This window comes from Oncorhynchus mykiss, chromosome 13 (genome assembly GCF_057628025.1).
Source record: "Oncorhynchus mykiss isolate SJ-2025 chromosome 13, ASM5762802v1, whole genome shotgun sequence".
In the NCBI taxonomy this organism is placed as follows: domain Eukaryota; kingdom Metazoa; phylum Chordata; class Actinopteri; order Salmoniformes; family Salmonidae; genus Oncorhynchus; species Oncorhynchus mykiss.
In genome coordinates, this window is record NC_143034.1 from 3,872,501 (window position 1) to 3,895,000 (window position 22,500).

The 22,500-nt window shown below is 46.2% G+C and overlaps 2 protein-coding genes across 11 annotated transcripts in view; one reads left to right on the top strand and one right to left on the bottom strand.

Annotated features, from left to right (window-relative positions):
* The window catches only part of abcg2b (ATP-binding cassette, sub-family G (WHITE), member 2b), a 33,454-nt gene extending 26,190 nt beyond the window's left edge, over nucleotides 1-7,264 (top strand). For 6 of the 10 annotated variants that reach the window (XM_090194730.1, XM_090194732.1, XM_090194731.1 and 3 more), the window contains 5 exons: nucleotides 1-4; nucleotides 688-842; nucleotides 904-993; nucleotides 1,130-1,182; nucleotides 3,337-7,264. The exon at nucleotides 1-4 is cut by the window's left edge and continues 121 nt beyond it. In XM_090194730.1, coding sequence (XP_090050856.1) covers nucleotides 1-4; nucleotides 688-842; nucleotides 904-993; nucleotides 1,130-1,182; nucleotides 3,337-3,484 — 450 coding nt within the window. In that variant the 3' untranslated portion in view covers nucleotides 3,485-7,264. Of the gene's footprint in view, nucleotides 5-687; nucleotides 843-903; nucleotides 994-1,129; nucleotides 1,183-1,661; nucleotides 1,738-1,987; nucleotides 2,131-2,625; nucleotides 2,639-3,178; nucleotides 3,313-3,336 lie in introns of those variants that run through there. The other 4 variants (XM_090194725.1, XM_090194726.1, XM_090194728.1 and 1 more) reach the window with 4 other exon arrangements.
* A 5,017-nt stretch (nucleotides 7,265-12,281) lies between these two features.
* On the bottom strand, nucleotides 12,282-17,880 carry LOC118940221 (lipopolysaccharide-induced tumor necrosis factor-alpha factor homolog). The gene is made up of 5 exons (XM_090194737.1): nucleotides 17,795-17,880; nucleotides 17,618-17,694; nucleotides 17,170-17,265; nucleotides 15,907-16,075; nucleotides 12,282-14,684 (listed from the first exon to the last, which is right to left on the bottom strand). Exons 2-5 carry the CDS (start codon nucleotides 17,676-17,678, stop codon nucleotides 14,507-14,509), a joined length of 504 nt encoding a protein of 167 aa, XP_090050863.1. The 5' UTR covers nucleotides 17,679-17,694; nucleotides 17,795-17,880; the 3' UTR covers nucleotides 12,282-14,506.
* Between the last annotated feature and the right edge of the window lie 4,620 nt (nucleotides 17,881-22,500).

Below are 22,500 nucleotides of genomic sequence, written 5' to 3' on the forward strand. Positions count from 1 at the left end.
ATGGGTATGAAACATACACAGATACACACATAGGTCAGAACACACACAACACACACAGGTCAGAACACACACACACACACACACACAGGTCAGAACACACACCACACACACACACAGTTCAGAACACACACACACACACAGGTCAGAACACACACACACACACACACACACACAGGTCAGAACACACACACACACACAGTTCAGAACACACACACATAGGTCAGAACACACACACACACACACACACAGGTCAGAACACACACACACACACACACAGGTCAGAACACACACACACACACACACAGGTCAGAACACACACACACACACACAGTTCAGAACACACACACAGTTCAGAACACACACACACAGGTCAGAACACACACACACACACACAGTTCAGAACACACACACAGTTCAGAACACACACACATAGGTCAGAACACACACACACACACACACACACACAGGTCAGAACACACACACACACACAGGTCAGAACACACACACACACAGTTCAGAACACACACACAGTTCAGAACACACACACACACACAGTTCAGAACACACACACATAGGTCAGAACACACACACACACACACAGTTCAGAACACACACACACAGTTCAGAACACACACAACACACTTCCTTCTATGATAAAATGTAAATCTCTCTCTCTCTCTCCACCAGGTCTGAAGCCAGCCTTCACAGCGTTCCTGCTCTTCACACTGACGATGTCCCTGGTCAGTCTAGCTGGGGTCAGTCTAGCGTTCCTGGTCTCAGCCTCTGTCTCCTCCTTCGCTATGGCCAACGTCCTCATCGCCCTGCCTTTCGTCTTCATGATGGTGAGAGACACACAAACACACTCAAACACTCAAGACACACACTAACTCTCTCTCTGTCTAGGTGTTTGGAGGGTTCCTGGTCAACCTTAACTCCATGTTGTCTTGGTTGTCATGGCTGAAGTGGATCAGCATCTTCCGCTACGGACTAGAGGTAGGAGGGGGGGGGGGGGGGTCCTATTAGAGAGTTGGACAGTCTGACGGTCCTATTAGAGAGTTGGACAGTCTGACGGTCCTATTAGAGAGTTGGACAGTCTGATGTTTATTCTCTCCCTCTGTCTCCCCATCAGGCGGTGACCATTAATGAGTTTAAAGGACAAATATTCTACAGCAACACAACCATGTAAGTTGACCTCTCACTCTCCTTTCATTCTCTCTGTTCTCTCCTTTCATTCTCTCTGTCCTCTCCTTTCATTCTCTCTGTTCTCTCCTTTCATTCTCTCTGTTCTCTCCTTTCATTCTCTCTGTTCTCTCCTTTCATTCTCTCTGTTCTCTCCTTTCATTCTCTCTGTTCTCTCCTTTCATTCTCTCTGTTCTCTCCTTTCATTCTCTCTGTTCTCTCCTTTCATTCTCTCTGTTCTCTCCTTTCATTCTCTCTGTCCTCTCCTTTCATTCTCTCTGTTCTCTCCTTTCATTCTCTCTGTTCTCTCCTTTCATTCTCTCTGTTCTCTCCTTTCATTCTCTCTGTACTCTCCTTTTATGCTCCTCAAACATCCATCTAAATGCCGACACCGCCACCGTGTGGCAGATCTCTATAATTCAACATCTATCTACTCTCCCTCTATGTACTCAACCCCCCCCCCCCCCCCCTCTCTCCTCTCGTCTTCCAGGGGAGGTGTACCTGGAGACCCAGGGAATAGACTATAGCACCTGGGGTTTCTGACCTTTAACCCCTCTCTCTCTCCAGTCTTCCAGGTGAAGTGTACCTGGAGACCCAGGGAATAGACTACAGCACCTTTAACCCCTCTCTCTCTCCAGTCTTCCAGGGGAGGTGTACCTGGAGACCCAGGGTATAGACTACAGCACCTGGGGTTTCTGACCTTTAACCCCTCTCTCTCTCCAGTCTTCCAGGGGAGGTGTACCTGGAGACCCAGGGTATAGACTACATCACCTGGGGTTTCTGACCTTTAACCCCTCTCTCTCTCCAGTCTTCCAGGGGAGGTGTACCTGGAGACCCAGGGAATAGACTACAGCACCTGGGGTTTCTGACCTTTAACCCCTCTCTCTCTCCAGTCTTCCAGGGGAGGTGTACCTGGAGACCCAGGGAATAGACTACAGCACCTTTAACCCCTCTCTCTCTCCAGTCTTCCAGGGGAGGTGTACCTGGAGACCCAGGGAATAGACTATAGCACCTGGGGTTTCTGACCTTTAACCCCTCTCTCTCTCCAGTCTTCCAGGGGAGGTGTACCTGGAGACCCAGGGTATAGACTACATCACCTGAGGTTTCTGACCTTTAACCCCTCTCTCTCTCCAGTCTTCCAGGGGAGGTGTACCTGGAGACCCAGGGAATAGACTACAGCACCTTTAACCCCTCTCTCTCTCCAGTCTTCCAGGGGAGGTGTACCTGGAGACCCAGGGAATAGACTATAGCACCTGGGGTTTCTGACCTTTAACCCCTCTCTCTCTCCAGTCTTCCAGGGGAGGTGTACCTGGAGACCCAGGGTATAGACTACATCACCTGGGGTTTCTGACCTTTAACCCCTCTCTCTCTCCAGTCTTCCAGGGGAGGTGTACCTGGAGACCCAGGGAATAGACTACAGCACCTTTAACCCCTCTCTCTCTCCAGTCTTCCAGGGGAGGTGTACCTGGAGACCCAGGGAATAGACTACAGCACCTGGGGGTTTTGACCTTTAACCCCTCTCTCTCTCCAGTCTTCCAGGGGAGGTGTACCTGGAGACCCAGGGAATAGACTACAGCACCTTTAACCCCTCTCTCTCTCCAGTCTTCCAGGGGAGGTGTACCTGGAGACCCAGGGAATAGACTATAGCACCTGGGGTTTCTGACCTTTAAACCCTCTCTCTCTCCAGTCTTCCAGGGGAGGTGTACCTGGAGACCCAGGGAATAGACTACATCACCTGGGGTTTCTGACCTTTAACCCCTCTCTCTCTCCAGTCTTCCAGGGGAGGTGTACCTGGAGACCCAGGGAATAGACTACAGCACCTTTAACCCTTCTCTCTCTCCAGTCTTCCAGGGGAGGTGTACCTGGAGACCCAGGGAATAGACTACAGCACCTTTAACCCCTCTCTCTCCAGTCTTCCAGGGGAGGTGTACCTGGAGACCCAGGGTATAGACTACATCACCTGGGGTTTCTGACCTTTAACCCCTCTCTCTCTCTCCAGTCTTCCAGGTGAGGTGTACCTGGAGACCCAGGGAATAGACTACAGCACCTTTAACCCCTCTCTCTCTCCAGTCTTCCAGGGGAGGTGTACCTGGAGACCCAGGGAATAGACTACATCACCTGGGGTTTCTGACCTTTAACCCCTCTCTCTCTCTCCAGTCTTCCAGGTGAGGTGTACCTGGAGACCCAGGGAATAGACTACAGCACCTGGGGCTTCTGGCAGAACCATGTAGCTCTGGCTGGGATCATTACGGTGTGTATGGTCTTGGCCTACATACAGCTCAGACGGATCAACCGCTGGAAGTGACACATCACAAGAATAGAATCAGATTGAACTACACCTTCTGGAACAACAGGGGCTGTGAAGAGACACACATCACAAGAATAGAATCAGATTGAACTACACCTTCTGGAACAACAGGGACTGTGAAGTGACACACATCACAAGAATAGAATCATAGAATCAGAATGAACTACACCTTCTGGAACAACAGGGACTGTGAAGAGACACACATCACAAGAATAGAATCATAGAATCAGATTGAACTACACCTTCTGGAACAACAGGGGCTGTGAAGAGACACACATCACAAGAATAGAATCAGAATGAACTACACCTTCTGGAACAACAGGGACTGTGAAGAGACACACATCACAAGAATAGAATCAGATTGAACTACTCCTTCTGGAACAACAGGGACTGTGAAGAGACACACATCACAAGAATAGAATCAGATTGAACTACACCTTCTGGAACAACAGGGACTGTGAAGTGACACACATCACAAGAATAGAATCATAGAATCAGAATGAACTACACCTTCTGGAACAACAGGGACTGTGAAGAGACACACATCACAAGAATAGAATCATAGAATCAGATTGAACTACACCTTCTGGAACAACAGGGGCTGTGAAGAGACACACATCACAAGAATAGAATCAGATTGAACTACACCTTCTGGAACAACAGGGGCTGTGAAGAGACACACATCACAAGAATAGAATCAGAATGAACTACACCTTCTGGAACAATAGGGACTGTGAAGAGACACACATCACAAGAATAGAATCATAGAATCAAAATGAACTACACCTTCTGGAACAACAGGGGCTGTGAGGAGACACACATCACAAGAATAGAATCAGAATGAACTACATCTTCTGGAACAACAGGGACTGTGAAGAGACACACATCACAAGAATAGAATCATAGAATCAAAATGAACTACACCTTCTGGAACAACAGGGGCTGTGAGGAGACACACATCACAAGAATAGAATCAGAATGAACTACACCTTCTGGAACAACAGGGACTGTGAAGAGACACACATCACAAGAATAGAATCATAGAATCAAAATGAACTACACCTTCTGGAACAACAGGGGCTGTGAGGAGACACACATCACAAGAATAGAATCATAGAATCAGAATGAACTACACCTTCTGGAACAACAGGGACTGTGAAGAGACACACATCACAAGAATAGAATCATAGAATCAGAATGAACTACACCTTCTGGAACAACAGGGGCTGTGAGGACACACACATCACAAGAATAGAATCATAGAATCAGAATGAACTACACCTTCTGGAACAACAGGGACTGTGAAGAGACACACATCACAAGAATAGAATCATAGAATCAGAATGAACTACACCTTCTGGAACAACAGGGACTGTGAAGAGACACACATCACAAGAATAGAATCAGATTTAACTACTCCTTCTGGAACAACAGGGACTGTGAAGAGACACACATCACAAGAATAGAATCAGATTTAACTACTCCTTCTGGAACAACAGGGACTGTGAAGAGACACACATCACAAGAATAGAATCAGATTGAACTACTCCTTCTGGAACAACAGGGACTGTGAAGAGACACACATCACAAGAATAGAATCAGATTGAACTACACCTTCTGGAACAACAGGGACTGTGAAGAGACACACATCACAAGAATAGAATCATAGAATCAGAATGAACTACACCTTCTGGAACAACAGGGACTGTGAAGAGACACATCACAAGAATAGAATCAGATTGAACTACACCTTCTGGAACAACAGGGACTGTGAGGAGACACACATCACAAGAATAGAATCATAGAATCAGATTTAACTACTCCTTCTGGAACAACAGGGACTGTGAAGAGACACACATCACAAGAATAGAATCAGATTGAACTACACCTTCTGGAACAACAGGGGCTGTGAAGAGACACACATCACAAGAATAGAATCAGATTGAACTACACCTTCTGGAACAACAGGGACTGTGAGGAGACACACATCACAAGAATAGAATCAGAATGAACTACACCTTCTGGAACAACAGGGACTGTGAAGAGACACACATCACAAGAATAGAATCAGATTGAACTACACCTTCTGGAACAACAGGGACTGTGAAGAGACACACATCACAATAATAGAATCATAGAATCAGATTGAACTACACCTTCTGGAACAACAGGGGCTGTGAAGAGACACATCACAAGAATAGAATCAGATTGAACTACTCCTTCTGGAACAACAGGGACTGTGAAGAGACACACATCACAAGAATAGAATCAGATTGAACTACTCCTTCTGGAACAACAGGGACTGTGAAGAGACACACATCACAAGAATAGAATCAGATTGAACTACACCTTCTAGAACAACAGGGACTGTGAAGAGACACACATCACAAGAATAGAATCATAGAATCAGAATGAACTACACCTTCTGGAACAACAGGGACTGTGAGGAGACACACATCACAAGAATAGAATCAGATTGAACTACACCTTCTGGAACAACAGGGACTGTGAAGAGACACACATCACAAGAATAGAATCAGATTGAACTACACCTTCTAGAACAACAGGGACTGTGAAGAGACACACATCACAAGAATAGAATCATAGAATCAGAATGAACTACACCTTCTGGAACAACAGGGACTGTGAGGAGACACACATCACAAGAATAGAATCAGATTGAACTACACCTTCTGGAACAACAGGGACTGTGAAGAGACACACATCACAAGAATAGAATCAGATTGAACTACACCTTCTAGAACAACAGGGACTGTGAAGACACACATCACAAGAATAGAATCATAGAATCAGAATGAACTACACCTTCTGGAACAACAGGGGCTGTGAAGACACACACATCACAAGAATAGAATCATAGAATCAGATTGAACTACACCTTCTGGAACAACAGGGACTGTGAAGAGACACACATCACAAGAATAGAATCAGATTGAACTACTCCTTCTGGAACAACAGGGACTGTGAAGAGACACACATCACAATAATAGAATCATAGAATCAGATTGAACTACACCTTCTGGAACAACAGGGACTGTGAAGACACACACACACACACTCTCCACTCCAGTCCATTGTAATATGGTTGTATGGTTGTATGGTTGTATGGTTTTGTGTTGTATAAATGTACTGGTGTAGTTATGTTATGATGTTGATGTTGTTATTTGGTGCCTTAATACAGTCTAAGTCCTGTCTGTGCCGGGGGAGGGGTTCTACTGAACGATGTGGAATTGTTTTAAGAATGTCAAACCAAGGATCTTCTTGTTATTTGGTGCCTTAATACAGTCTAAGTCCTGTCTGTGCCTGGGGAGGGGTTCTACTGAACGATGTGGAATTGTTTTAAGAATGTCAAACCAAGGATCTTCTTGTTATTTGGTGCCTTAATACAGTCTAAGTCCTGTCTGTGCCTGGGGGAGGGGGTTCTACTGAACGATGTGGAATTGTTTTAAGAATGTCAAACCAAGGATCTTCTTGTTATTTGGTGCCTTAATACAGTCTAAGTCCTGTCTGTGCCTGGGGGAGGGGGTTCTACTGAACGATGTGGAATTGTTTTAAGAAGGTCAAACCAAGGATCTTCTTGTTATTTGGTGCCTTAATACAGTCTAAGTCCTGTCTGTGCCTGGGGGAGGGGGTTCTACTGAACGATGTGGAATTGTTTTAAGAAGGTCAAACCAAGGATCTTCTTGTTATTTGATTTAGAGTTTTAAGACTCATCGAGGTATCAAAAAAACATATATAAAACAAATATTTGATGAACATTTTTATTTGTCCTTACTGCTGTTACCATAGAAACACACTGAATAACAGATAGTCCTTACTGCTGTTACCATAGAAACACACTGAATAACAGATAGTCCTTACTGCTGTTACCATAGAAACACACTGAATAACAGATAGTCCTTACTGCTGTTACCATAGAAACACACTGAATAACAGATAGTCCTTACTGCTATTAGCCAATAGAAACACATTGAATAACAGATAGTCCTTACTGCTGTTACCATAGAAACACACTGAATAACAGATAGTCCTTACTGCTGTTACCATAGAAACACACTGAATAACAGATAGTCCTTACTGCTATTAGCCAATAGAAACACATTGAATAACAGATAGTCCTTACTGCTATTAGCCAATAGAAACACATTGAATAACAGATAGTCCTTACTGCTGTTACCATAGAAACACACTGAATAACAGATAGTCCTTACTGCTGTTAACCCATAGAAACACACTGAATAACAGATAGTCCTTACTGCTGTTACCATAGAAACACACTGAATAACAGATAGTCCTTACTGCTATTAGCCAATAGAAACACACTGAATAACAGATAGTCCTTACTGCTGTTACCATAGAAACACACTGAATAACAGATAGTCCTTACTGCTGTTACCATAGAAACACACTGAATAACAGATAGTCCTTACTGCTGTTACCATAGAAACACACTGAATAACAGATAGTCCTTACTGCTATTAGCCAATAGAAACACATTGAATAACAGATAGTCCTTACTGCTGTTACCATAGAAACACACTGAATAACAGATAGTCCTTACTGCTGTTACCATAGAAACACACTGAATAACAGATAGTCCTTACTGCTATTAGCCAATAGAAACACATTGAATAACAGATAGTCCTTACTGCTGTTACCATAGAAACACACTGAATAACAGATAGTCCTTACTGCTGTTACCATAGAAACACACTGAATAACAGATAGTCCTTACTGCTATTAGCCAATAGAAACACATTGAATAACAGATAGTCCTTACTGCTATTAGCCAATAGAAACACATTGAATAACAGATAGTCCTTACTGCTGTTACCATAGAAACACACTGAATAACAGATAGTCCTTACTGCTGTTAACCCATAGAAACACACTGAATAACAGATAGTCCTTACTGCTGTTACCATAGAAACACACTGAATAACAGATAGTCCTTACTGCTATTAGCCAATAGAAACACACTGAATAACAGATAGTCCTTACTGCTGTTACCATAGAAACACACTGAATAACAGATAGTCCTTACTGCTGTTACCATAGAAACACACTGAATAACAGATAGTCCTTACTGCTGTTACCATAGAAACACACTGAATAACAGATAGTCCTTACTGCTGTTACCATAGAAACACACTGAATAACAGATAGTCCTTACTGCTGTTACCATAGAAACACACTGAATAACAGATAGTCCTTACTGCTATTAGCCCATAGAAACACATTGAATAACAGATAGTCCTTACTGCTTTTAGCCAATAGAAACACATTGAATAACAGATAGTCCTTACTGCTATTAGCCAATAGAAACACACTGAATAACAGATAGTCCTTACTGCTATTAGCCAATAGAAACACACTGAATAACAGATAGTCCTTACTGCTGTTGCCATAGAAACACACTGAATAACAGATAGTCCTTACTGCTGTTACCATAGAAACACACTGAATAACAGATAGTCCTTACTGCTGTTACCATAGAAACACACTGAATAACAGATAGTCCTTACTGCTGTTACCATAGAAACACACTGAATAACAGATAGTCCTTACTGCTGTTAACCCATAGAAACACACTGAATAACAGATAGTCCTTACTGCTGTTACCATAGAAACACACTGAATAACAGATAGTCCTTACTGCTATTAACCCATAGAAACACACTGAATAACAGATAGTCCTTACTGCTATTAACCCATAGAAACACACTGAATAACAGATAGTCCTTACTGCTATTAGCCCATAGAAACACATTGAATAACAGATAGGCCTTACTGCTATTAGCCCATAGAAACACACTGAATAACAGATAGGCCTTACTGCTATTAGCCAATAGAAACACACTGAATAACAGATAAGTCCCAAACCAAACGGACAGATGGGCTGTACCAACAACTCCAGACGAGTCCCAAACCAGACGGACAGATGGGCTGTACCGACGACTCCAGACGAGTCCCAAACCAGACGGACAGATGGGCTGTACCGACGACTCCAGACGAGTCCCAAACCAGACGGAGAGATGGGCTGTACCGACGACCACAGACGAGTCCCAAACCAGACGGACAGATGGGCTGTACCGACGACCACAGACGAGTCCCAAACCAGACGGACAGATGGGCTGTACCGACGACCTCAGACGAGTCCCAAACCAGACGGACAGATGGGCTGTACCGACGACCTCAGACGAGTCCCAAACCAGACGGACAGATGGGCTGTACCGACGACCTCAGACGAGTCCCAAACCAGACGGACAGATGGGCTGTACCGACGACCACAGACGAGTCCCAAACCAGACGGACAGATGGGCTGTACCGACGACCACAGACGAGTCCCAAACCAGACGGACAGATGGGCTGTACCGACGACCACAGACGAGTCCCAAACCAGACGGACAGATGGGCTGTACCGACGACCACAGACGAGTCCCAAACCAGACGGACAGATGGGCTGTACCGACGACCTCAGACGAGTCCCAAACCAGACGGACAGATGGGCTGTACCGACGACTCCAGACGAGTCCCAAACCAGATGGACAGATGGGCTGTACCGACGACCACAGACGAGTCCCAAACCAGACGGACAGATGGGCTGTACCGACGACCACAGACGAGTCCCAAAACTTTCATTGGGGTCATTGAGCAAAACGGAGATAGGGGGCGGTATTTTCACGTCCGGATGAAAAGTGTGCCCAAAGTAAACTACCTGCTACCTGCCCAGAAGCTAGGATTTGCGTATTATTAGTATATTTGGATAGAAAACACTCTGACATTTCTAAAACTGTTTGAATGATGTCTGTGAATATATCAGATCTTATTTGGTAGGCAAAAACCCCGAGGACAAACCAACCAGGAAAACAAATTGAGGTCACTCTCTTTTCAATGGATTTTCTATGAGGATCTAGATTTCTAAGGCACTTGCTTGCAGTTCCTATCACTTCCACTAGATGTCAACAGTCTTTAGAAATTGGTTTTATGTTTTTCCTTTGAGAAATTAAGAAGTACGGCTATTCAGAACGAGGGTCGAGTGTAGTGTACTGTTGTGGTTGGGGCGCACGACCTGAAAGCTCCACATTGTTTTTATCCGCTACTGAACCCAGTTTATCCCGTCTGAAATTTTATCGATTATTTACGTTAAAAAATACATAAAGTTTTATTAGGAAAGTTGTTTCAAATGTTTGGACAGCGTTTACAGGTAACTTATTAGATATTTTGTAGTCATGCTGGGCGAGTTGGAACCAGTGTTTTTTTTAAATCAAACGCGCCAAATAAATGGACATTTTGGAGATATAACGACGGAATTAATCGAACAAAAGGACCATTTGTGATGTTTATGGGACATATTGGAGTGCCAACAGAAGAAGCTCTTCAAAGGTAAGGCACAAATTATATTGTTATTTCTGAGGTTTGTGTCGCGCCTGGCGGGTTGAAATGTGATTGTCTGTGTTTTGTTTGATGGGGTGCTGCCTTGGCAGGAACTAATGGGGATCCATAATAAACCCCAGGAAGAGTAGCTGCTGCCTTGGCAGGAACTAATGGGGATCCATAATAAACCCCAGGAAGAGTAGCTGCTGCCTTCACAGGAACTAATGGGGATCCATAATAAACCCCAGGAAGAGTAGCTGCTGCCTTGGCAGGAACTAATGGGGATCCATAATAAACCCCAGGAAGAGTAGCTGCTGCCTTGGCAGGAACTAATGGGGATCCATAATAAACCCCAGGAAGAGTAGCTGCTGCCTTGGCAGGAACTAATGGGGATCCATAATAAACCCCAGGAAGAGTAGCTGCTGCCTTGGCAGGAACTAATGGGGATCTACAATAAACCCCAGGAAGAGTAGCTGCTGACTTGACAGGAACTAAATGGGGATCCATAATAAACCCCAGGAAGAGTAGCTGCTGCCTTGGCTGGAACTAATGGGGATCCATAATAAACCCCAGGAAGAGTAGCTGCTGCCTTGACAGGAACTAATGGGGATCCATAATAAACCCCAGGAAGAGTAGCTGCTGCCTTGACAGGAACTAATGGGGATCCATAATAAACCCCAGGAAGAGTAGATGTTGACTTGGCAGGAACTAATGGGGATCCATAATAAACCCCAGGAAGAGTAGCTGCTGCCTTGGCAGGAACTAATGGGGATCCATAATAAACCCCAGGAAGAGTAGCTGCTGCCTTGGCAGGAACTAATGGGGATCCATAATAAACCCCAGGAAGAGTAGCTGCTGCCTTGGCAGGAACTAATGGGGATCCATAATAAACCCCAGGAAGAGTAGCTGCTGCCTTGGCAGGAACTAATGGGGATCCATCATAAACCCCAGGAAGAGTAGCTGCTGCCTTGGCAGGAACTAATGGGGATCCATGTGGAGTATCTCTCTCCAGGTCATCATCTGTTGTTTAACACTGTGGAGTATCTCTCTCGAAGGTCATCTGTTGTTTAATTGAAATGCATTCCAGGTGACTACCTCATGAAGCTGGTTGAGAGAATGCCAAGAGTGTGCAAAGCTGTCATCAAGGCAAAGGGTGGCTACTTTGAAGAATCTCAAATATAAAATATATTTAGATTTGTTTAACAATTTTTTGGTTACTACATGATTCCATGTGTGTTATTTCATAGTTGTGATGTCTTCACTAGTATTCTACAATGTAGAAAATATAAAAAATCCTGGAATGAGTAGGTGTTCCAAAACTTTTCATTGGTACTATATATAATTCAGCATTTTGAAAAGTTATTCCTAATAACACACAGATCAACTGGGACATGTTTTAAAAAGCATGATTTATTATTTTTAAGTCTTCACAGAACACGTTGAAAAAGAAAGACATTGTTTAAAAGGTAACATCACAGATTAGGCACAGGCGGTGCTATAGAGACCAGATAATATAAGCCCAGTTTCAGACACCAGCAGGCGGTGCTATAGAGACCAGACGATATAAGCCCTGTTTCAGACACCAGCAGGCGGTGCTAGAGACCAGACAATATAAGCCCTGTTTCAGACACCAGCAGGCGGTGCTATAGAGACCAGACGATATAAGCCCTGTTTCAGACACCAGCAGGCGGTGCTATAGAGACCAGACGATATAAGCCCTGTTTCAGACACCAACAGGCGGTGCTAGAGACCAGACGATATAAGCCCTGTTTCAGACACCAACAGGCGGTGCTATAGAGACCAGACGATATAAGCCCTGTTTCAGACACCAACAGGCGGTGCTATAGAGACCAGACGATATAAGCCCTGTTTCAGACACCAACAGGCGGTGCTATAGAGACCAGACGATATAAGCCCTGTTTCAGACACCAACAGGCGGTGCTAGAGACCAGACGATATAAGCCCAGTTTCAGACACCAACAGGCGGTGCTATAGAGACCAGACGATATAAGCCCAGTTTCAGACGCCAGCAGGCGGTGCTATAGAGACCAGACGATATAAGCCCCGTTTCAGACACCAACAGGCGGTGCTAGAGACCAGACGATATAAGCCCTGCCTCAGACAAACTACAGTCTCCCCTATATAGTGCACTAAGCCCTGTTACAGTCTCCCATATATAGTGCACTAAGCCCTGCTACAGTCTCCCCTATATAGTGCACTAAGCCCTGCTACAGTCTCCCCTATATAGTGCACTAAGAAGCCCTGCTAGTCTCCCCTATATAGTGCACTAAGAAGCCCTGCTACAGTCTCCCCTATATAGTGCACTAAGCCCTGTGTCAGACGTGCTACAGTCTCCCCTATATAGTGCACTAAGCCCTGTGTCAGACGTGCTATAGTCTCCCCTATATAGTGCACTAAGCCCTGCTACAGTCTCCCCTATATAGTGCACTAAGAAGCCCTGCTAGTCTCCCCTATATAGTGCAATAAGCCCTGCTACAGTCTCCCCTATATAGTGCACTAAGCCCTGCTACAGTCTCCCCTATATAGTGCACTAAGCCCTGCTACAGTCTCCCCTATATAGTGCACTAAGCCCTGCTACAGTCTCCCCTATATAGTGCACTAAGCCCTGCTAGTCTCCCCTATATAGTGCACTAAGCCCTGCTAGTCTCCCCTATATAGTGCACTAAGCCCTGCTACAGTCTCCCCTATATAGTGCACTAAGCCCTGCTACAGTCTCCCCTATATAGTGCACTAAGCCCTGTGTCAGACGTGCTATTGTCTCCCCTATATAGTGCACTAAGAAGCCCTGCTAGTCTCCCCTATATAGTGCACTAAGAAGCCCTGCTAGTCTCCCCTATTTAGTGCACTAAGCCCTGCTACAGTCTCCCCTATATAGTGCACTAAGCCCTGTGTCAGACGTGCTACAGTCTCCCCTATATAGGGCACTAAGCCCTGTGTCAGATGTGCTACAGTCTCCCCTATATAGTGCACTAAGCCCTGCTAGTCTCCCCTATATAGTGCACTAAGAAGCCCTGCTAGTCTCCCCTATATAGTGCACTAAGCCCTGCTACAGTCTCCCCTATATAGTGCACTAAGCCCTGTGTCAGACGTGCTACAGTCTCCCCTATATAGTGCACTAAGCCCTGCTACAATCTCCCCTATATAGTGCACTAAGCCCTGTGTCAGACGTGCTACAGTCTCCCCTATATAGTGCACTAAGCCCTGCTACAATCTCCCCTATATAGTGCACTAAGCCCTGCTAGTCTCCTCTATAAAGTGCACTAAGCCCTGTGTCAGACGTGCTACAGTCTCCCCTATATAGGGCACTAAGCCCTGTGTCAGATGTGCTACAGTCTCCCCTATATAGTGCACTAAGCCCTGCTAGTCTCCCCTATATAGTGCACTAAGCCCTGTTACAGTCTCCCCTATATAGTGCACTAAGCCCTGTTACAGTCTCCCCTATATAGTGCACTACTTTTAGTCAGAGCCAGGCCCTATGGTCCTACTCATATGGGGCCTAGTGCAAAGTTGTGCACTGTATAGGGAGTAGGGTTCCGTTTGGGATGCACACATTATATACACACACACACACACACACACACACACACACACCCCTCCATATCAGGCGTGACCGGGGTGCCCTGACCCTAGGCGGGGGTTCAGGGAGGAGGGTTCAGAGCTCATGGGGCAACAGTTCTTCCTGTGGATGTGAAGGACCATGTGACAGCGAGGGCAGGTGTGATGGGCATCCTTGAAACTCCTGAAGAGAAACGGGATCAGACAGCATCCCAGCAACAACCTGGAGGGACAGGAGAGTACAGTCAGTATACCTGCTACTGCTGGGGGGTGGAGGGTGGGGCTGAGACGGAGGGTGGGGGTGGGGCTGAGACGGAGGGTGGGGGTGTGTGTGTAACAGAGATGGAGTGTGTGTGTGTGTGTGTGTAACAGAGATGGAGTGTGTGTGTGTGTGTGTAACAGAGATGGAGTGTGTGTGTGTGTGTGTAACAGAGATGGAGTGTGTGTGTGTGTGTGTGTAACAGAGATGGAGTGTGTGTGTGTGTGTGTGTAACAGAGATGGAGTGTGTGTGTGTGTGTGTGTAACAGAGATGGAGTGTGTGTGTGTGTGTGTAACAGAGATGGAGTGTGTGTGTGTGTAACAGAGATGGAGTGTGTGTGTGTGTAACAGAGATGGAGTGTGTGTGTGTGTAACAGAGATGGAGTGTGTGTGTGTGTAACAGAGATGGAGTGTGTGTGTGTGTAACAGAGATGGAGTGTGTGTGTGTGTAACAGAGATGGAGTGTGTGTGTGTAACAGAGATGGAGTGTGTGTGTGTAACAGAGATGGAGTGTGTGTGTGTAACAAAGATGGAGTGTGTGTGTGTGTAACAGAGATGGAGTGTGTGTGTGTGTAACAGAGATGGAGTGTGTGTGTGTGTAACAGAGATGGAGTGTGTGTGTGTGTAACAGAGATGGAGTGTGTGTGTGTGTAACAGAGATGGAGTGTGTGTGTGTAACAGAGATGGAGTGTGTGTGTGTAACAGAGATGGAGTGTGTGTGTGTAACAGAGATGGAGTGTGTGTGTGTAACAGAGATGGAGTGTGTGTGTGTGTAACAGAGATGGAGTGTGTGTGTGTAACAGAGATGGAGTGTGTGTGTGTAACAGAGATGGAGTGTGTGTGTGTAACAGAGATGGAGTGTGTGTGTGTAACAGAGATGGAGTGTGTGTGTGTAACAGAGATGGAGTGTGTGTGTGTAACAGAGATGGAGTGTGTGTGTGTAACAGAGATGGAGTGTGTGTGTGTAACAGAGATGGAGTGTGTGTGTGTAACAGAGATGGAGTGTGTGTGTGTAACAGAGATGGAGTGTGTGTGTGTAACAGAGATGGAGTGTGTGTGTGTAACAGAGATGGAGTGTGTGTGTGTAACAGAGATGGAGTGTGTGTGTGTAACAGAGATGGAGTGTGTGTGTAACAGAGATGGAGTGTGTGTGTGTGTAACAGATGGAGTGTGTGTGTCTCCTCACCCACAGAGGATGAACACCAGACACATGGTCCAGCAGAGGGTTCCAGCGTGGTGAGTGACATCACTCATCACCTGGTTCTGACAGGAAGGACATCTGATGAGACCAGGAGAATCACCCAGCTCTGTCTCATAGTGCTGGACAAACCTCTGCCTGGGGGGGCTGGCACCACCTGAGAGAACGAGGGGGTTAGATAAGGGGTTAGATCCAAGCCTCTGCCTGGGGGGGCTAGCACCACCTGAGAGAACGAGGGGGTTAGATAAGGGGTTAGATCCAAGCCTCTGTCTGGCGGGGGCGGGGGGGCTAGCACCACCTGAGAGAACGAGAGGGTTAGATAAAGGGTTAGATCCAAGCCTCTGCCTGGGGGGGGCTAGCACCACCTGAGAGAACGAGGGGGTTAGATCCAAGCCTCTGTCTAGGGGGGGGGGGGGGGGGGGGGACTGTCTGAGAGAACTAGGGATTAGATTAGATTATTAGATGTCCATCATTATACTACAGTCTGAATGCTGTGTGTGTGTCCCCATCATTATACTACAGTCTGAAGGCTGTGTGTGTGTCCATCATTATACTACAGTCTGAAGGCTGTTATTGTGTCCATCATTACACTACAGTCTGATGGCTGTGTGTCCATCATTATACTACAGTCTGAAGGCTGTGTGTGTGTCCATCATTATACTACAGTCTGAAGGCTGTGTGTGTGTCCGTCATTATACTACAGTCTGAAGGCTGTGTGTGTGTCCCCATCATTATACTACAGTCTGAAGGCTGTGTGTGTGTCCATCATTATACTACAGTCTGAAGGCTGTTATTGTGTCCATCATTATACTACAGTCTGATGGCTGTGTGTCCATCATTATACTACAGTCTGAAGGCTGTGTGTGTGTCCATCATTATACTACAGTCTGAAGGCTGTGTGTCCGTCCATCATTATACTACAGTCTGAAGGCTGTGTGTGTGTCCATCATTATACTACAGTCTGAAGGCTGTGTGTGTGTCCGTCATTATACTACAGTCTGAAGGCTGTGTGTGTGTGTCCATCATTATACTACAGTCTGAAGGCTGTGTGTGTGTGTCCATCATTATACTACAGTCTGAAGGCTGTTATTGTGTCCATCATTACACTACAGTCTGAAGGCTGTGTGTGTGTCCATCATTATACTACAGTCTGAAGGCTGTGTGTGTGTCCGTCATTATACTACAGTCTGAAGGCTGTGTGTGTGTGTCCATCATTATACTACAGTCTGAAGTCTGTGTTCGTGTACTCACCAGTAGCGGTCGGGTTGATGAAGCTACTACCCATAGCACCAGGTGGAGGAGGAGGAGTGAAGGGAGATATGCTCATGTCATCTCCTTTACCCTGGACTGAAACAACAGAGAGAGAGAGACAGAGACAGAGAGATCCTCATGTCATCTCCTTTACCCTGGACTGAAACAACAAGAGAGAGAGAGGTGCTCATGTCATCTCCTTTACCCTGGACTGAAACAACAAGAGAGAGAGAGGTGCTCATGTCATCTCCTTTACCCTGGACTGAAACAACAAGAGAGAGAGGTGCTCATGTCATCTCCTTTACCCTGGACTGAAACAACGAGAGAGAGATCCTCATGTCATCTCCTTCACCCTGGACTGAAACAACAAGAGAGAGAGAGAGAGAGATCCTCATGTCATCTCCTTCACCCTGGACTGAAACCTAAGAAGTAGGGTGTAGAGTCTTACCTGGTAGGAAGTAGGGAGGAGGGTTAGGACATGGTTCCTCTGACTTCAATGATGTCTCCATTGCCTCTGCTGAACAGCTGAGAAGAGAGAAACCACAAAATGATCACAATAATTGACGAGGCCTTTTCCTCCAGAAAATAAGTCAAGGGTCATGATTGTCAATTATCTGACCCAGACCTTGTAGAGACAGTGGTCAAATATCTGTCTCAAACCTTGTTGAGAGAGCGTATCGAGGTGTTGATTGGCTCTCCTGTCACCTCATTGGTCAGTCACCTCATCAACTGCGTCAGCTGACAGACAGGTGTGGTTCAGGTGGATCTGGCCACTCCCACAGGAGCAGGTTGGAGTAGGGTGAAGTATTACTGATCTAAGATCAGTTTTATTCTGTTTGAGTGAAACTTCCAGCTAAGGGCTTCAGCCCCAAAGCACTGTTCCAGGACCAGCTCTTCCTGTCTCTTCTCTTCTAGCTGAGGGGGCTTCAGCCCCAAAGCACTGTTCCAGGATCAGCTCTTCCTGTCTCTTCTCTTCTAGCTGAGGGGGCTTCAGCCCCAAAGCACTGTTCCAGGACCAGCTCTTCTGTCTCTTCTCTTCTAGCTAAGGGGGCTTCAGCCCCAAAGCACTGTTCCAGGACCAGCTCTTCCTGTCTCTTCTCGTCTAGCTGAGGGGGCTTCAGCCCCAAAGCACTGTTCCAGGACCAGCTCTTCCTGTCTCTTCTCGTCTAGCTGAGGGGGCTTCAGCCCCAAAGCACTGTTCCAGGACCAGCTCTTCCTGTCTCTTCTCTTCTAGCTGAGGGGGCTTCAGCCCCAAAGCACTGTTCCAGGACCAGCTCTTCCTGTCTCTTCTCGTCTAGCTGAGGGGGCTTCAGCCCCAAAGCACTGTTCCAGGACCAGCTCTTCCTGTCTCTTCTCTTCTCGCTGAGGGGGCTTCAGCCCCAAAGCACTGTTCCAGGACCAGCTCTTCCTGTCTCTTCTCTTCTAGCTGAGGGGGCTTCAGCCCCAAAGCACTGTTCCAGGACCAGCTCTTCCTGCCTCTTCTCTTCTCGCTGAGGGGGCTTCAGCCCCAAAGCACTGTTCCAGGACCAGCTCTTCCTGCCTCTTCTCTTCTCGCTGAGGGGGCTGAAGCCCCAAAGCACTGTTCCATTATTTCTTGGTAGAGAAACTGGTAGAGTTGTTTTTGTCTGATCAGGAACGACTCTGGGCCCTATCACTTCCTGTATCACTGAATGTATATAAGACCTCTGTGACGTTTGGAAAAGTTTATCATTTATTTTCAACTTGTGTTTTTTTGTTTTTTTTAAGCATTTCTGCATCCTGCCCAACTTGGACGCTGGATGTAACTCTGAGCTGGATGCTGGATGTAACTCTGACCTGGATGCTGGACGCTGGATGTAACTCTGACCTGGATGCTGGATGTAACTCTGACCTGGATGCTGGATGCTGGATGTAACTCTGACCTGGATGAAGGATGTAACTCTGACCTGGATGCTGGATGTAACTATGAGCTGGATGTAACTATGAGCTGGATGCTGGATGTAACTATGACCTGGATGCTGGATGTAACTTAAACCTGGATGCTGGATGTAACTATGAGCTGGATGCTGGATGTAACTCTGACCTGGATGCTGGATGTAACTCTGACCTGGATGCTGGATGTAACTCTGACCTGGATGCTGGATGCTGGATGTAACTATGAGCTGGATGTAACTATGAGCTGGATGCTGGATGTAACTCTGACCTGGATGCTGGATGCTGGATGTAACTATGAGCTGGATGTAACTATGAGCTGGATGTAACTATGAGCTGGATGTAACTATGAGCTGGATGTAACTATGAGCTGGATGTAACTCTGAGCTGGATGTAACTATGAGCTGGATGTAACTCTGAGCTGGATGTAACTCTGAGCTGGATGTAACTCTGAGCTGGATGTAACTCTGAGCTGGATGTAACTATGAGCTGGATGTAACTCTGAGCTGGATGTAACTATGAGCTGGATGCTGGATGCTGGATGTAACTCTGAGCTGGATGTAACTATGAGCTGGATGCTGGATGTAAATCTGAGTTGGATGCTGGATGTAACTATGACCTGGATGCTGGATGTAACTATGACCTGGATGCTGGATGTAACTCTGACCTGGATGCTGGATGTAACTCTGACCTGGATGCTGGATGTAACTATGACCTGGATGCTGGATGTAACTCTGACCTGGATGCTGGATGTAACTATGACCTGGATGCTGGATGTAACTATGACCTGGATGCTGGATGTAACTCTGACCTGGATGCTGGATGTAACTCTGACCAGGATGCTGGATGTAACTATGACCTGGATGCTGGATGTAACTCTGACCTGGATGCTGGATGTAACTCTGACCTGGATGCTGGATGTAACTCTGACCTGGATGCTGGATGTAACTCTGACCTGGATGCTGGATGTAACTCTGACCTGGATGCTGGATGTAACTCTGACCTGGATGCTGGATGTAACTCTGACCTGGATGCTGGATGTAACTCTGACCTGGATGCTGGATGTAACTCTGACCTGGATGCTGGATGTAACTCTGACCTGGATGCTGGATGTAACTCTGAGCTGGATGCTGGATGTAACTCTGAGCTGGATGTAACTCTGACCTGGATGCTGGATGTAACTCTGACCTGGATGCTGGATGTAACTCTGACCTGGATGCTGGATGTAACTCTGACCTGGATGCTGGATGTAACTCTGACCTGGATGCTGGATGTAACTCTGACCTGGATGCTGGATGTAACTCTGACCTGGATGCTGGATGTAACTCTGACTATGAGCTGGATGTAACTCTGACCTGGATGCTGGATGTAACTCTGACCTGGATGCTGGATGTAACTATGAGCTGGATGCTGGATGCTGGATGTAACTCTGACCTGGATGCTGGATGTAACTCTGACCTGGATGCTGGATGTAACTCTGACCTGGATGCTGGATGTAACTCTGACCTGGATGCTGGATGTAACTATGAGCTGGATGCTGGATGCTGGATGTAACTCTGACCTGGATGCTGGATGTAACTCTGACCTGGATGCTGGATGTAACTCTGACCTGGATGCTGGATGTAACTCTGACCTGGATGCTGGATGTAACTATGAGCTGGATGCTGGATGCTGGATGTAACTCTGACCTGGATGCTGGATGTAACTCTGAGCTGGATGCTGGATGTAACTCTGACCTGGATGCTGGATGCTGGATGTAACTCTGACCTGGATGCTGGATGTAACTCGTCCTCGTCTTCCTCAGTGTAACAGCCCCTCCTGCTCTTCATCACCCATCCACGTCTTCCTCAGTGTAACAGCCCCTCCTGCTCTTCAGTGTCCGTCCTCGTCTTCCTCAGTGTAACAGCCCCTCCTGCACTTCATCGTCCGTCTACGTCTTCCTCAGTGTAACAGCCCCTCCTGCTCTTCAGTGTCCGTCCTCGTCTTCCTCAGTGTATCAGCCCCTCCTGCTCTTCATCACCCCTCTTCGTCTTCCTCAGTGTAACAGCCCCTCCTGCTCTTCATCACCCCTCTTCGTCTTCCTCAGTGTAACAGCCCCTCCTGCTCTTCATCACCCCTCTTCGTCTTCCTCAGTGTAACAGCCCCTCCTGCTCTTCATCACCCCTCTTCGTCTTCCTCAGTGTAACAGCCCCTCCTGCTCTTCAGTGTCCGTCCTCGTCTTCCTCAGTGTATCAGCCCCTCCTGCTCTTCATCACCCCTCTTCGTCTTCCTCAGTGTAACAGCCCCTACAGCTCAATAGTGTGTAGTGAATTTGACTAGATGTAAAGCTTTAATGAATATAACATGTAGTTTTAAAGCATTAAAACGTTTTTTGAAATTGAACAAACAATCACATTTTTTTTGCATACCCAAAAAGCAAGTAGAGGGGCGCGTCTGATGTGATTCCTTATTCTCAGGGTGTTTTATTCCACATGTCAGAGAGGTTTGTTCCAGATACATGAGACTATTTCTATTTGAACCTTCCCAGAAAACACAGCGTCCTGCTGAACATGTAGAAACGTATGGCGGCTTGACATGGTGCTCGGACACCGTCCGTGTAATCTGTTGATGATTTATCGCCACAGATGATTTGTTTACATGGTTAGGAGAGTTATCGTGACAGGTTAAGAGAGTTAACGTGACAGGTTAGGAGAACTAACACAGCAGGTTAGGAGAATTATCGTGACAGGTTAGGAGAGTTAACGTAGCAGGTTAGGAGAACTAACACAGCAGGTTAGGAGAGTTAACGTAGCAGGTTAGGAGAACTAACACAGCAGGTTAGGTGAATTAACGTAGCAGGTTAGGAGAATGAGGTTAAGATTAGGAAAAGGGTTAGGGTTAGCTACAACGCTTCAGATGTCAACAACTGTTGTCCCCGACGCGACCACAAGATGGAGCTGTAGGCCACAACGGTAGAAAGGTAAACAAACCATCTGTTGGGAATTAGTTGGAGTTTGTTTTCAGTTTAAATGACATTTATTCAGTGCGGCACAAGTGGATCTCGTCTCACACGAACCATCCTGATCTCGCGAGTGTACATTCTGTTGCATCCCGTCTCGTCTAGAAAAACAGAATGTAAATTCGACGAGGTCGGGATGGTTTGTAGAGGTTACGAGGGATCCTCCTCGCCTACAAAAGCAGGTTACGCAACTGCATAAATAAATATATGCCAGCTAGGCTACTGAGAAGTGCTTCAATCAAAACACATAAAAAAATATGAATAGATTTCTAAGTTTGAATCCGCCCTCAGGTGCTCTTATAATTATCAAACCTTTTCCCGAATTCAATTAGCGCGTGTTGGATTCTGTATTTTACATTATAGCCATTAGCATATATATGATTAAATATTATCTGATGTTGGTTGTGTGAGGTGTCTGCATT

What these genes read in the sequence shown, in the direction of transcription:
- LOC118940221 (XM_090194737.1), bottom strand. Translation starts at nt 17,678, where the DNA reads ATGGAGACATCATTGAAGTCAGAGGAACCATGTCCTAACCCTCCTCCC. An exon ending in CATCAACCCGACCGCTACTG is followed by an intron (nt 16,076 to 17,169) that starts GTGAGTACACGA and finishes TCGTTCTCTCAG; the next exon opens with GTGGTGCCAGCCCCCCCAGG. An exon ending in CTGGTGTTCATCCTCTGTGG is followed by an intron (nt 14,685 to 15,906) that starts GTGAGGAGACAC and finishes CTGTCCCTCCAG; the next exon opens with GTTGTTGCTGGGATGCTGTC.